General features: G+C 32.7%; 1 protein-coding gene across 1 annotated transcript; it reads right to left on the bottom strand.

Annotated features, from left to right (window-relative positions):
- Positions 5,703–8,094, bottom strand: LOC104765599 (putative F-box/kelch-repeat protein At3g17570). Its single transcript, XM_010489340.1, has 2 exons — positions 7,960–8,094; positions 5,703–7,105 (listed from the first exon to the last, which is right to left on the bottom strand). The coding sequence occupies exon 2, from the start codon at positions 7,084–7,086 to the stop codon at positions 5,923–5,925; it is 1,164 nt and encodes a 387-aa protein (XP_010487642.1). The 5' UTR covers positions 7,087–7,105; positions 7,960–8,094; the 3' UTR covers positions 5,703–5,922.

Genomic DNA, 13,171 nt, shown 5'->3' with positions numbered 1-13,171 from the left:
AACCTATTTTTCATATATAGTAGATATATATCAGCGTACACTATAACTCATATAGTCATATTTAATCGACAAAAGTATACAAAACGTCAAGGGAAATAAATATCATAAAGAGATATCAATAGTTTTGCATTGCACAAAAATTTCTTCCTCTTTTTTTTACTTGCACTCAAACTTTTACTTCTTTGATGATCTGAACATCAACATTTTGTTGACTTTTTTAAAATTAGTTTAGTTTAGTTAGTTGTTTAATCTCAGAGTTGGTTTGGTAATCCATTTTTAGGTATATATATGGTTCCATACTTAAATTAAATGGAATTTTCTGTATTCATATATACTTTAAATATAAGAAACTTATACCTTTGATTTTCACATTTGAGTTTTTCTTTAATCGAACAACAATTTTAATACGGAATTAACGTTACTTAATTCAATCGTGTCCATGCACCAGATTACAAGATTCCTTTTGCATGTACACGATACATTATCTATCTTTAGTTTAAGTAAAAGGGAACCCAAAGTAGTAAAATTGACGTAGCTTAAAAGTAAGGATTTCAATTTTGATGTTTTGATATTAGATTTTAAAATGAATAAATGCTTTTAAAAAAGCATCTTGTGCATGAGAGGAACCGTGGCAGTGCATGTATCATCTTCTCGTTACAATAGAATCTGTTGTTTTAATTTAAACCCTTTAATATATAGAAACATACTGTATAATATTTCTTTATAATTTCCGGAAAATATATAAAAGTCTGACTCTGCTCTTTTTTTAATTTGTTTATAGCATCCCACATGACAGCCAACGGACTCTGCTCATTGGTGCGTAATTATTTTCTCTATCTCTCAAACCTTTTTTTATTTGATACTATAATAATATAGAGAAAAAAAAGAGAGTTAAATATATAAATATTGTAGAACATGATTTGGTTCGTGGTTCTATGATCACACATTCGGAGGTACCCTCGAGACACGATGGATTTAATCAAATGGGTATAACTTTTTTATGGGTTAATATTGGTCATAGCTTAGAGATGTGGTTTCTTTCTTCTACTAATTTAAAAATTCGTGATGATAATTTAAAGAAGAAAAAAACAAGACAAAGTCCTGCAGTTTTCAGAAATCGAATCCTGATGGTTATATTCAAAATTATATATAGATGTTAAAAAATGTTTTAATTTTAAACTGGAAGAAAAATAGACTTGATTAGTTATATTTTAGATCACTGAACTGAACCAACCAATCTTCGAAGAACAATTCGAATACTTGAGTTTTTACATTTGTTCCATAATACAAGTAAACCGGATGGACAGTTGTAGTGTTGACCGGATGGGTATTTGTTAGATTTTTTTTCTCAAAAGGTTTTCTAGGTCGGTGAGGTTCAAAAATACTATTACAAGAAAACAACGTTTTGAAAACAAGAAATTATAAAATCTAAAGAGTGAAGAAGTAGAAAAAGAGGAGCTAAATTGTTTGTTTGCTATAATTCTTAATCTTTCTTCATCCCTTTTTTTTTGTTTTTTAAGTTGATATGGATCTGTCTAATCCTGTTTTTGTGAAGAATAAGTACAAAAGTTATTTTGACGATAATTATGGAGTGAGAGTATTCTGGGAACTGGATACAACTCCCGTAGAGAGCGTTTATCAGAGTATTTTGGGAAAGGGTATCTTTGATAATATTACTCGATCACTCCAAAAGGTCGATCCACAGTTTTTTATCCGTATGTTTACCATTTATGGGGAATTTTTTAAATATGGAGGTAATACCAACATATTTAATAAAGGTAATTATAAATTTGATTTAGTATTATGTAATCTCCCAAAAAGATTGACCTGCTGTGACAAAGAAGGTTGTAAAAAAAAGATTCCCGTTAAAGAAAATTTAGCAGCCCTATGTTTGAATTAGGACATTACTTACCATACCATCGTCAATCCTATTCCCTTCAATGTTTTGGTGATAACTTCGGATCCTAGTTTTGAAAATCTCTTCTTCGAATTGGAGGATGAAGGATTCATCGTGATGCTGTCATGTAGCCGTAACGCAATTCGTTCGTTGGGTGAATTGCATATTACATGTGGCATTGGGAGGAGATGAGGAATGTAGGGGCACCTCTTGATCACGATATACACTACCATTTACGGGTTGCTGGTACACGTTGAAGATCAATTTAATTAATAGATGGTTTTGTTTATGTTTATGTTTATGTTTGTATTTTTCTAGTTTATGTTATAAGGTATTCTGTCTATAGTAATGATAATTGAATTGAAAAAAAAAACTTTTTCAAAAAAAAAATTGTTTGTTTGTTTGTTGACTGATGAAAACAGAGTGGCGGTTTGGTCGGTCCGTAATATTAAGTGACTTGGTACGATTTTTTCCCGGTGCCTCCCTAACTCTGACTTCTTCCTTTTCCCCTTTTTCTCTCCTTACACACTTTCCTTTATTTTCTTGTAACGTTTTTTAAAATTCTTTTCAATGTTTTAAGATAAAGATTTTCAATCAGCTTTGAGTTGACTTATGACCTTTATTTTCGCGTTTTGTGCCAAATAATAAAGTTATACATTCCTGAATTTATTTGTTATGGTTGTTGAGATGATTCTAACTGTACTTGAAGACTTGAAAGTGTTTATTTTAGGGGCAATGTACTTGTTACGCCGACACATATATAGTTTTCTCAAATTGGGTTTAAAGTGGCAAAGAAAGCCCATGGGTTGTACAACTCTATACACATTTAGGCCTATTGATTTCTATTTTTCTTTTTGCTGATTAAGGTCTAATGGTCTATGTGCGCTTATGTAACTCGGCATTATAATAAAACCTCGAATTTGTAATTTATTTACAAATAAAGTTTTTAAAAACAGTTCTAGTGTCTTCTTCCTTGTCCATAAGAAATGTGGTTGTGAATTTCTCTGTTTTTTTTTCTTTGGTAGGAAGTGAATTTCTCTTTTACGAATCGGAAAAGTAAAGAAACTCGAAAATGAAAAATAACAGTTGTACAAAAGAGTAGGAGAGATTGTTTTGTCTATAATTTCTCTCATTTATTTTGTGTACACAACCTCTCCCTCTCTCTTTCTCATCATATAAGGAAGTTTAAATAAATTTTGAAATAAGATATATGTAATGATATATACCTTTTTTTAATAAAATGGAAGTACATGACTTCAAATTGAAGTATAAACTATAATTTGAAGTACATGAATTCAAATTGGTAGACCATATAATATTAATATAGGTTATAACTTATAACTAAGATTCATTATTTGATAGGTTATATGGATTAATTATTTGATAGTTTATATAGGTTTAGGATTATGATCCTCTTAAAGAAGATATTCCAAAGAATAAAATAAAATCTCAAAGAATATTTAACTAACCATATATAGACAAAAAATCTCAGAAATTAATAGAAATTAATCACTCTTCCGTAAATTAATAAAATCTTACCTAACTTTATCAGAAAATTTTGACTGAGTAACGGGTCAAAATTTAAATATTAAATTCATTTCATATATTTCTTTTGTTAAATTATATAGTTTTATATACTATAATAAACTTTTTAAATAATTTAATTTGGAATCTCTATAAATAGTTTAATTTGATAGTTTTAAGAATATCATAAATATATGATAGATCAAAAAGTTAAAAATTATAAACATTCTAATTTGATTTGTTATAGTACGGGTCAATAATATATCACTATAAAATTAAAAAATTCAATAAATATGATTTCTTGCTAGAGCACAGATTAAAATTTCAAAAATATGATTTCTCGGATTAAATTTAAGTTTGAAATAATGTTGTTTGGTAAGCTTTCTCGGTCACGATGATTTTGACAAACATATGTTACATATTTGGTCCTAAAATTAATATGCGCTATACTATAGGTTAAGTCATATAATTAACAATCAAAATACAATATATAATTTTAAACACTAAACAAATCAAAATAAAATTAACAAACAAAAATTAATTTTTTTATTATACAACTTAATCCGCGTTATACTGCGGGTCAAAATCTAGATATACTAGAATATATTTTCTACAGAATAGATGTTATTTTCATAAGTCATATTCAGTATATGATTTCATGCCATAGTATTCCATCCAAAAAAACCTTTTAAAATAAATAAAATAATTATATATACAATGTTTTAAATAAAAATTACCAAATAAATAAAAGGAAGGAATTTCAAGCACGGGTCATATTCTAGTTATATTTTAAATTTGAAGTAAAAATCGAAGTAACTCTAAAAATGAAAATACACAAGTGTAAAAAAGACGGTGGAATCAGGGCCTTCTAAATCTCATACTGTATATCAACAAAAAGAAACTAAACCATAATTCTAACAAACAAAGGGTGTACTAAGTTATTATTCTTACCATGAACTTAATTAACAAGATACAAAAGAAACATGAACATGATGGAAAACAAAACATGACGAATACAATAAAGAAAAAAGACAAGGAAGAGCATGGAAAACAATTCAGGGAGTGAGGGTTTTGTAATTAGGATCAGAAACTCGGTTCTCGTAGAACCTAGCGATAAAAGAAGTGGCTCTTCTATCGACCCCTGGCTCAGCGATCCAAAGCCGACCATCTTCATCACTGGTCATGATTCTTGACCTTATGATCACTCCTTCCTCGCTCCAATCATCTCCACTGTTCGAACAGCACGGTAACAAAGCTCTTATCACTGAAAATGTTGACGTTTTCTTGCTCTTACCCATCTCGATTTATCTTATACGTGCAATCACATATATGTATACATCTAAGTTCACATATTTATATATAGGAAGGTAGAAAGAGAGAATATAGGAAGTTGCTACGAAATGGTGATATACAAATACAACCTCTCGTGTATATAATATGCTCTTAACACGTACGTACACATTTGCATATCTCATATATAATATGATCTATACGAGGTTTAAAATAACATTATTCTCTTAGGAAAACGCAACGGAGACCGACCGATGGATGCATGGCTGTAAAAGTGAAGAACTCCTTTTGAAATGAGAATAAATTCTCATCCTTTGCATGTATGTACGACGGAGGAGAGGACTCAAGCACATAGTTTAATTAATATACAAGTATAAATAGATTAATAGCAACTAAAGTATGAGAGATGTATGTTCTGCATCATATATTTTAGTCCTAAATATCTATACTACCAAACTATATTCTTCAATCGTCAGCTTTTTACCTTTTTATTTTTACTTGTGTATATGATTGATTTGTAATACCCAATATTGATTATCTTCTACATAAGTTTTAATGATATTTTGTCATTTTTGTTGATGTTGATCATATCAATATTGAATATTTTTTGTCGTCAACCTTATGCAATATAGCGTTTGAAACAACACAAATCGACGATCACAAAGCTAACACAAATTCAAAGCTAAATCATGGTTATTATTTTGTCACCTTTTTCAGTTAATTTTTGAACTGTACAATATTTAATCTAATTAAGGATACATATCCATTGCAGTAGGACGTTTTAATTAGTGGCTGATAGTGCTACGTACATCTATTCCATAAAGTATATGATCATGATGTATAGCCACTTAAAAGTAGATTGAAGAGTTCGGTTTGGGTCCAAAATATTTTCCAGGTGTAACAGAAAAGTACGCAAAGTAGAACCAAGAAAGATCGGGGTATGTATACTGTTATTTGGAAATCAAATATTTCGTGAGTTTTGGGCTTTGGATTGATCTTTTATGAAAAACCATACCAGGATTGATCTAATTTGATGTGATGGTGACTAAACCTCTCATGAACAATGTATTTTGAGTAAAGATCATCACCAAAAACAAGAGTTTCAAAAGCAAATGAGAGCTAAAAAGATAAACTAAGGAACGTCAGCTACTCAGTCAAGTAACTAAACAGAGACAAATCAACCATAGTTAATCCAATTAGATTGACTATAATTACCTTTTTCTTTTGCATCCGGGATTCACTTGACCTAGCTGAATTTGAACCAGACTTGGAGCATAGCTGACGAGACGTGGCCAATAGCAAAATGATTCCCTTGTAGTAGTCTCTTTATAGATTTCTTGGTATATATTCTCTCCGACAATGTAAGCTCTTGCCAGGTAAACATCAGTGTCTGTATCACAAAACACGACCATTTTTTTCTCCTCATCCACCAAAAAACTACTCACATTTGTCATCCTTGTTACCATCAATTTAGGGAAATCCACTACCAAGAAACTGCTCCACGACAAGTCTTTGGCCTCCTCGATTTTAGTATTGGTCACCCATATCTTCATCTCGGAAAGATCATCCTCTGTATTCTCATCAAACCTCTCATATAACAACGCAAGCTTCTCTTCTCTAACAACTGATAGAATCGCAGTCTCCACAACACCATCAGCATCATCAGTTTGAAAAGGAAGAGAGAGACGTCCAAATTTTTTTGTTGTGAAATCAAACCTGAGTACGAATTTACCGAAGGGCTCTTCTGTATCTGAAGCAATCCAGTAAGTATTCCCCTTCAATGACACGCCCTTGGATTGTAAGGTACACATAGGAGAGACGTCATAAAAACTACTCCATGAATCAGAGTTAAACTCATAGATTTCAAACTCCGCACCTAACGGGCCTAACGAATCATATGACTTATACCTCAAGACCTTGTAACTGCAAGAATCCTGTTCGTACCCTAAAACAAACTTATGGAACAGTGCGTTGCTGGATCTGTTTGGGATCCACCTGGTCTGACCAGTATAAGGGTTCCAAACCACGAGTCTCCTGTCAGTAGTGGTGCACAATAATAAACCGTTGCACTGAAAGATATCAGATATCTTGACATCTTCTGGATCATTCTTACTGACAAGTACACCTGTTACGTCAAAGGACGGATCAACGCTGTTGTGGATGCCAGGTAGATTGATACTAATTGAACAAACCCTGGAATTGATCAGAGAGAGGAACCCTCTTTCAGCTCTAGCCAAGTTCTTCTTGAGGAATCCCGGATCTTTGAACAAAGTGTACCACCGCTTGCAAGTAGTTTTCAATTGTTGAAGATATCTGGCCGGAACCCTTGAGAGTATCTCTGCTTGTAAATCCCGTGGAAGATCCGAAAACATCATTGTTTGTTTGTCTTGTGTCCTGAATTTACATAGAAAGAAAGCAACAGCGGGTTAGATATTAATGAGGGCTTTAAGTAAACCTCTAGGCTTGTACACTAATAGAAGAATTTTAAGGACATTTCATTGCAAAGGTTAAGGAAGAAAACATGAGATAAACATGAGATAAAGAGCTGCTAGAACATGACTCATAACCTTTCAAAAAATGACAAGGAAGAACACTAACAACTTGGAGAAAACAGATATGAGGTCCAACTAAACTACATATAATAATGTCCAAGACCAGATTCCACATAAAGTTACTTAACCGGAGATTAATGAGTGTCTAAAGAATCTAGAAACAGATTATAACCACTGTTCTGTATGATGATGATGATGATGATGATATTGATCCAATTAAAATCTCAGAAAGCAAAAAAAAATCATCAAAAGAATACACAGAAGCATAATGCCTAAGCACAATTACTGCTGCTAAGCTTTCAAATAAGCCTTTCTAATCAAATTATAATTTCGTCTTCCATCAAAAGAAGCTAAGAAATAATTTAGGTTTCCATAGTCCCAAGTCCCATTTTTTCTTGCTCTTTGAGCTCCATGAAGCGCACCAAGCAGAGAAACAACGATTCAAACTCATTATCAATCAAAACAGATAGCTAAAATTGAACAAAACAGTAGCCGATTAATATCTCAACAAAGCATCACAGATCAAAGAGATCAGTTAACAAACCCTAGAAGACGATGATGGAACACGAAATCGAACAAAAACAAGATCGATACATCATTAAATTTAGAACAATCGAAGAACAAGGAATCAAAAAAACCGAAAAAAAAAAAAAAAAAAAGAAGAAGAGGAACACTTAGTTAGAGGAAAGAGCTTACACAAACGAAGAATCGTAAGTATCCGACGGAGAAAATGTGGGAATCAGTGTCTTCGATTCACCGGAGTAATGAAGCAAAGCAATGAAAGAAAGTAGAAAGAGATCTAAGGTCCAAGCAAAGCGATGATAATTTTGATAATCCTCCAATATGATTCCAAGGGTTTTGGCCACCCGCTTCGTTTGGGCCTAAATATTTGCACCGCTTCGTTTGGGCCTATGATATTTGTATTGCTTATTGTTTGGGCCTAAATTTTTCGTACTGGTCTAACAAAAAAAAAATCGTTGCATTGGAGATTTTTAATTGATTAAATAAAAACTGATCTCACATTAAACCAATCTTTGGATCATAACCAAAGAGAGTGAGGCAACAACATGTTATGCCTTCAAAATCTTAAAAAAAAAAAAAACCGGAAGATACTTGTTATATCTTCTCTCACAATGTATACTTTGTTATCTCTGTCACAACACACGACAACTTTCATATCCTCTTCAATGAAGAAACTCATTCGACACGAAAAAAAATAGGGAGCTGAGGTTCTATATCAATTGTTAAGAACTTTCTCCATGACACAAATGTGGTCTCAATCTTATTGGTCATCCATATCTCCACCTTTAGCGTCTGATACTGCTAGTGCTACATCTATATATATCCATAAAGGATAGGATCAGAATGTATAGCCACTTACAATAGATTGAAGAGTTCGGCTTGGGTTCAAAATATTTTCCAGGTGTAATAGAAAAGTAAGCAAAGTAGAACCAACAAAGATCGGAGTATGTTTATTGTTATTTGGAAATCATCACCAAAACCTAGAGTTTCAAAAGCAAATGCGAGCTAAAAAGATAAACTAATAACAAGGCCAATGGAGGGTTGTTATATACTGTTTGCATTTTTTATGAATTAAATTCGTATTGTTTTCAAAATAAGAATCTATGATCTCTCTTAGAGAATATTTTCCCATCTATCGGTAGGTTCTAAATTTGGGTCTCTTATTTTTGAAAAAAAATTGTTTTTTGAAATTTAAAAGTTTTAAATAGAATAGAAGAAGTATAAATGTTTAAACATTTAAGATTTTATAAAAATAGGAAAATATTGCATTTCATTAATTTTTAAACATACAAAACATAATAAAAACATTAATACATATTACAATAGAATTGCAATACATAAATGGAGAAAAAGATTAATTATAATACTGATTTGCTCCTTTGTCGGATCAAGACTTTGATCGCAAGAGAAGGAGAGAAAGGAAGAAAGAGAGAAAGTGAGAGACGAAAAATCAATATTCTGCGTCTTATTTTTTTTTTTACCCTTTTGTAATTTTCAGCTCGACCAACGAAATAAGAACACGTAGCGTCTCTTAAAACCGAGTTGAAGCTATTAAATAAGAGGCTCCCTTCAATTTTCTTTTCTTCTGATTTTTTTTTTCCTACTAAACTCTAACAACCCCACTAACAATCCCCGATGGAGAACCCTTAAAACTGAGTTGAGGCTATTAAATAAGAAGTTCCCTTCAATTTTTCATTTTCTTCTGATTTATTCTTTTTTCTACTAAACTCTAACAACCCTACTAACAACTCCCAATAAAGAAGGTCTAAGGAATGTCAGCTACCCAGTCAAGTAGAGTAACTAAACAGAGACAAGTCAACCATATTTAATCCAATTAGTGGCTGATAGTGCTACATCTTTTTATATCCATAAAGTATAGGATGGATAGCGACTTAAATTAGAGTTTTATCGGACTATGTTTATTGTCATTTTGGAAACCAAATATTTCGTGAGATTTGGGCTTTGGATTGATCTAATTTGATGTGATGGTGACTAAACCTCTCATAAACAATGTATGAGCAAAAATTATAACCAAAACCTAGAGTTTCAAAAGCAAATGAGAACTACAAAGATAAACAAAGGAAGGTCAGCTACTCAGCAAAACAGAGACAAGTCAACCATTGTGAATCCAATTAAATTGACTAATCACCTTTTTCATTCGTGATATGCTCAAATTTAACCTTGAGCTACTCTTCCAAATTAAGAGATCAATTATAGGACTTAGAGATCTTATTCACAAGAACTCTAGATCACACAATACATTTAATAATCTTTTAATTATGTTAAACCAAAATTGTAATTTAAATAGCAATGCAAAAACAGAAAATAAAAGAGTTGTGAATTCAAAAGGATTAAACGCTAGGCCTAGAAAAATTCTCAGGAAATCATGGAAAATCAGATCAATTAATTAATTAAGCAGGATTCAATAATTAAGCACCGTTTTTGAACTCTAAACACAATTGTAAAATAAATCATTTCTCACTGCAAATATTATCTAAGTTTTAAAACCCGAAAATCCAAATCTCTTTGCAAAATTCAAGTTAAAAACCAGCAATAAAATCAAGTTTAGATAAATTCACAAAATCACTAATTCAAATCTCTTTGCAAAAAGTAATTTTGCTCACCAAAAGTTTTGTCAGGAAAATCAATTATATTTTCATATCAATTTATTTTCCTAAGTTATTAATTCTAGATGGCCAATCAATGATTAATATGAAGAACAACATATGGTGAAGAACAAAAAAGATAATGAATCCAAACAATTAATCAATCTAACAATCCATGTAATCCCTAATGAGAAACCCTAAACCTAACAAGCAGATCTACTCAGACATAATTGCAAGAACACAAATCATGAATAAAATAGATGGCATTAAGAGATTAAAGGAAGAAGAAAAGAAGTTCTGAATCTTCTATGGAAGGAGTCTTGATTCTTCTCTCCAAAAGCTCTCTAAAATCTCTCAGGGTTTTCTCTCAAAAAGTTGTAGGGAAAATAAAGCTTAGAAAATAACTTAGGTCTAAACAATGACCATAAAAATCCTATTTATATTCCTAAAACACGTCCAGGGACTAATGATGCAAATATGGAAAATTTTGGGGCAGCTTTGTAAATCTCCAAAACTTGTGGGAAAACTTCTGATTCTTCTTGTGGCTCTGCATCGATCGACACCATCATTTGCATCGGTCGATGCTTACTCTTGAACTGGTCTCCCAACTTCGTAGCTCAGTGCTTGATTATGCTCCAAATCTTCCTATTTAGCTCCATTATGCTCCCATCCATGCTAAATCCTATTAAGACTCAAAAGATTCTAAAAATACCAAAAAGACACTATAAATAAGACTTATATTATGGCTAAAAACACCTAAAAACCATGATATATCAACTCCCCCAGACTTAGCTTTTGCTTGCCCTCAAGCAAAACATAAACTTAATCTGTGAAAGAGGTTTGAAAACGCAGGAACTCATTTTCTTTTTAAAGTATTGTCATGATCATCCAAACCATAATTCATATGCTTAGCAGATAAATCCAAATCGAACCACCATGTACTTCTCCGTTGACTTTCATACCATCCCAAATTCAAACCAAATTCCACTACTTCCTCCATTAAGCCTTCATTGGTGGGTCTCATCAATTTGATCAATGTCAAGAACCTTCTAGACTCATTCTCGTACAATACCATAACAAGCAAGATATAACTTTAACAACATGTAATACTCTTTCTCTCCCCCAGACTTATTCTATTTAATCTTCCTTAGAGCTTTGCTTTGTTTTTTTTTTTTTTTATTTTTTTCTCAAAGTTGTAGGCGAATAATGGGGTCATCGGTAATTTACCTACCCCTCGCTTCCAAGCTTTGTGTGATCATTTGACTCAAGAGTAGAATAATGAGGTCACAAGTAATTTACCTACCTCTCTAAACTGATCAAAATCATCTCATCTTTTATTCTCTCTTTTTTTTTAACAAAGCTCTCAGGAAAAATATTTCAAACTTTAATAAGGGAGAGAAGTACCATTTTGTCTTTTCTGAAATCTCACTTGTCAGGTATGAACAAGGAGTCAAGCTCTATGAACATCGATTTCCTTGATGAGGTAAAAAGAAAAGCGCAGAAATTACCTCAGGTTTTTATGGATTCTGTTGGAAATTCTGATGTCACTGGTTTACTGGTCAGCCATTGGATTTTTCATTAGTCGGATTATGGATTCAATCTGCAGCATTAATCAACCACGGCAGTACACTAAAAAGAAAAATCATAGTTCCCAACAAAATTTTGACTCAATAAAACCATTTTTTTTTAAACCCTCAAAAACAAAAACGTAGTTAATAACTGCCTCCCTCAGACTTAAACAACATTCTCCCCAGTGTTATCAAGTAAGACATTGGCGAAATAAAAATAAACAAAAACGAATAAGTATTGAAATTATGAACAAAATCATGTTACCAATCTGAATGTTCTGTGTCGACCGATGGTGATGGTGTGTCGGTCGATGCATTCTGCAGATGCAGAGAGTTCGAACATTACTCCTGAGTTAGCTGCGATTAATTTGTGTTTTTCTCATTCCGTGGATGTTAGCACTGCTAAGAATCACTTAAACACAAGATTAAATGCAACATGATAGATAGAAGTTCATAATTCAATACAAATTCAAACTGACTCAAAGCAAGAATAAAGATGACTCAAAGTGGAAAAGAAAAACCTATGAGTGGGTTACCTCCCACTAAGCGCTTGTTTTCAGTCATTAGCTTGACTGTGTCGGATCTCAGGCATCCGGTGGATCAGAACGTGGCATTGAATGCTTCTGAGAGAATGCCCTCCTCATCCAAGGTGGTGTATAAGCTTTAGGTGCATGAGGTCTGCCAAGGATGTGAGGAACAGGACAAGGGCGGGATTTAGGGACGTGTTTGCTTTTTTATTTCCTGCAAAATCATCAACAGAAGAAACAAGCGCTCTACGATAATCTCGTGGCTTGGTTAACTGCAAAACAGTTTTTGTCCCTTTGAAATTCTTATTGATGATAGGAGAAGGTTTGGGTGAAGGAGATGCATACCTTTGCCTTACTTGTGGCTTCTGGACTGTGGAATGGTGAGATTTCAGCTTTACAACCGGTCTAGGACTTGCAGCTAAAGAATCTACTCGAGAATCTTTGGTTTTGGACAAGTCTGGACGTTCTTGTGGAGGTGTGTTGATCGATGCAACAGCTGCATTGATCGATGCTGAGCCTGCAACTCGTGTCTCTTCAACGGTTCTGCAACTTTCCTCAGCTATCCGTGTTTCCATTACAAAAACGTCATCTACCAGCGACTTGTCATGGATCAGAACTTCATCATGGTCTCTAGTACTGATTAGATGATCTCCACTCCAATCTTCAAGCTTAACAGCTTGCTTAC

Source organism: Camelina sativa, chromosome 19 (genome assembly GCF_000633955.1).
Source record: "Camelina sativa cultivar DH55 chromosome 19, Cs, whole genome shotgun sequence".
Lineage (NCBI taxonomy): Eukaryota > Viridiplantae > Streptophyta > Magnoliopsida > Brassicales > Brassicaceae > Camelina > Camelina sativa.
This window is presented reverse-complemented; position numbering and strand designations above follow the sequence as displayed.

Coding starts and splice junctions, on each gene's coding strand:
- LOC104765599 (XM_010489340.1), bottom strand. CDS start 7,086: ATGATGTTTTCGGATCTTCCACGGGATTTACAAGCAGAGATACTCTCA.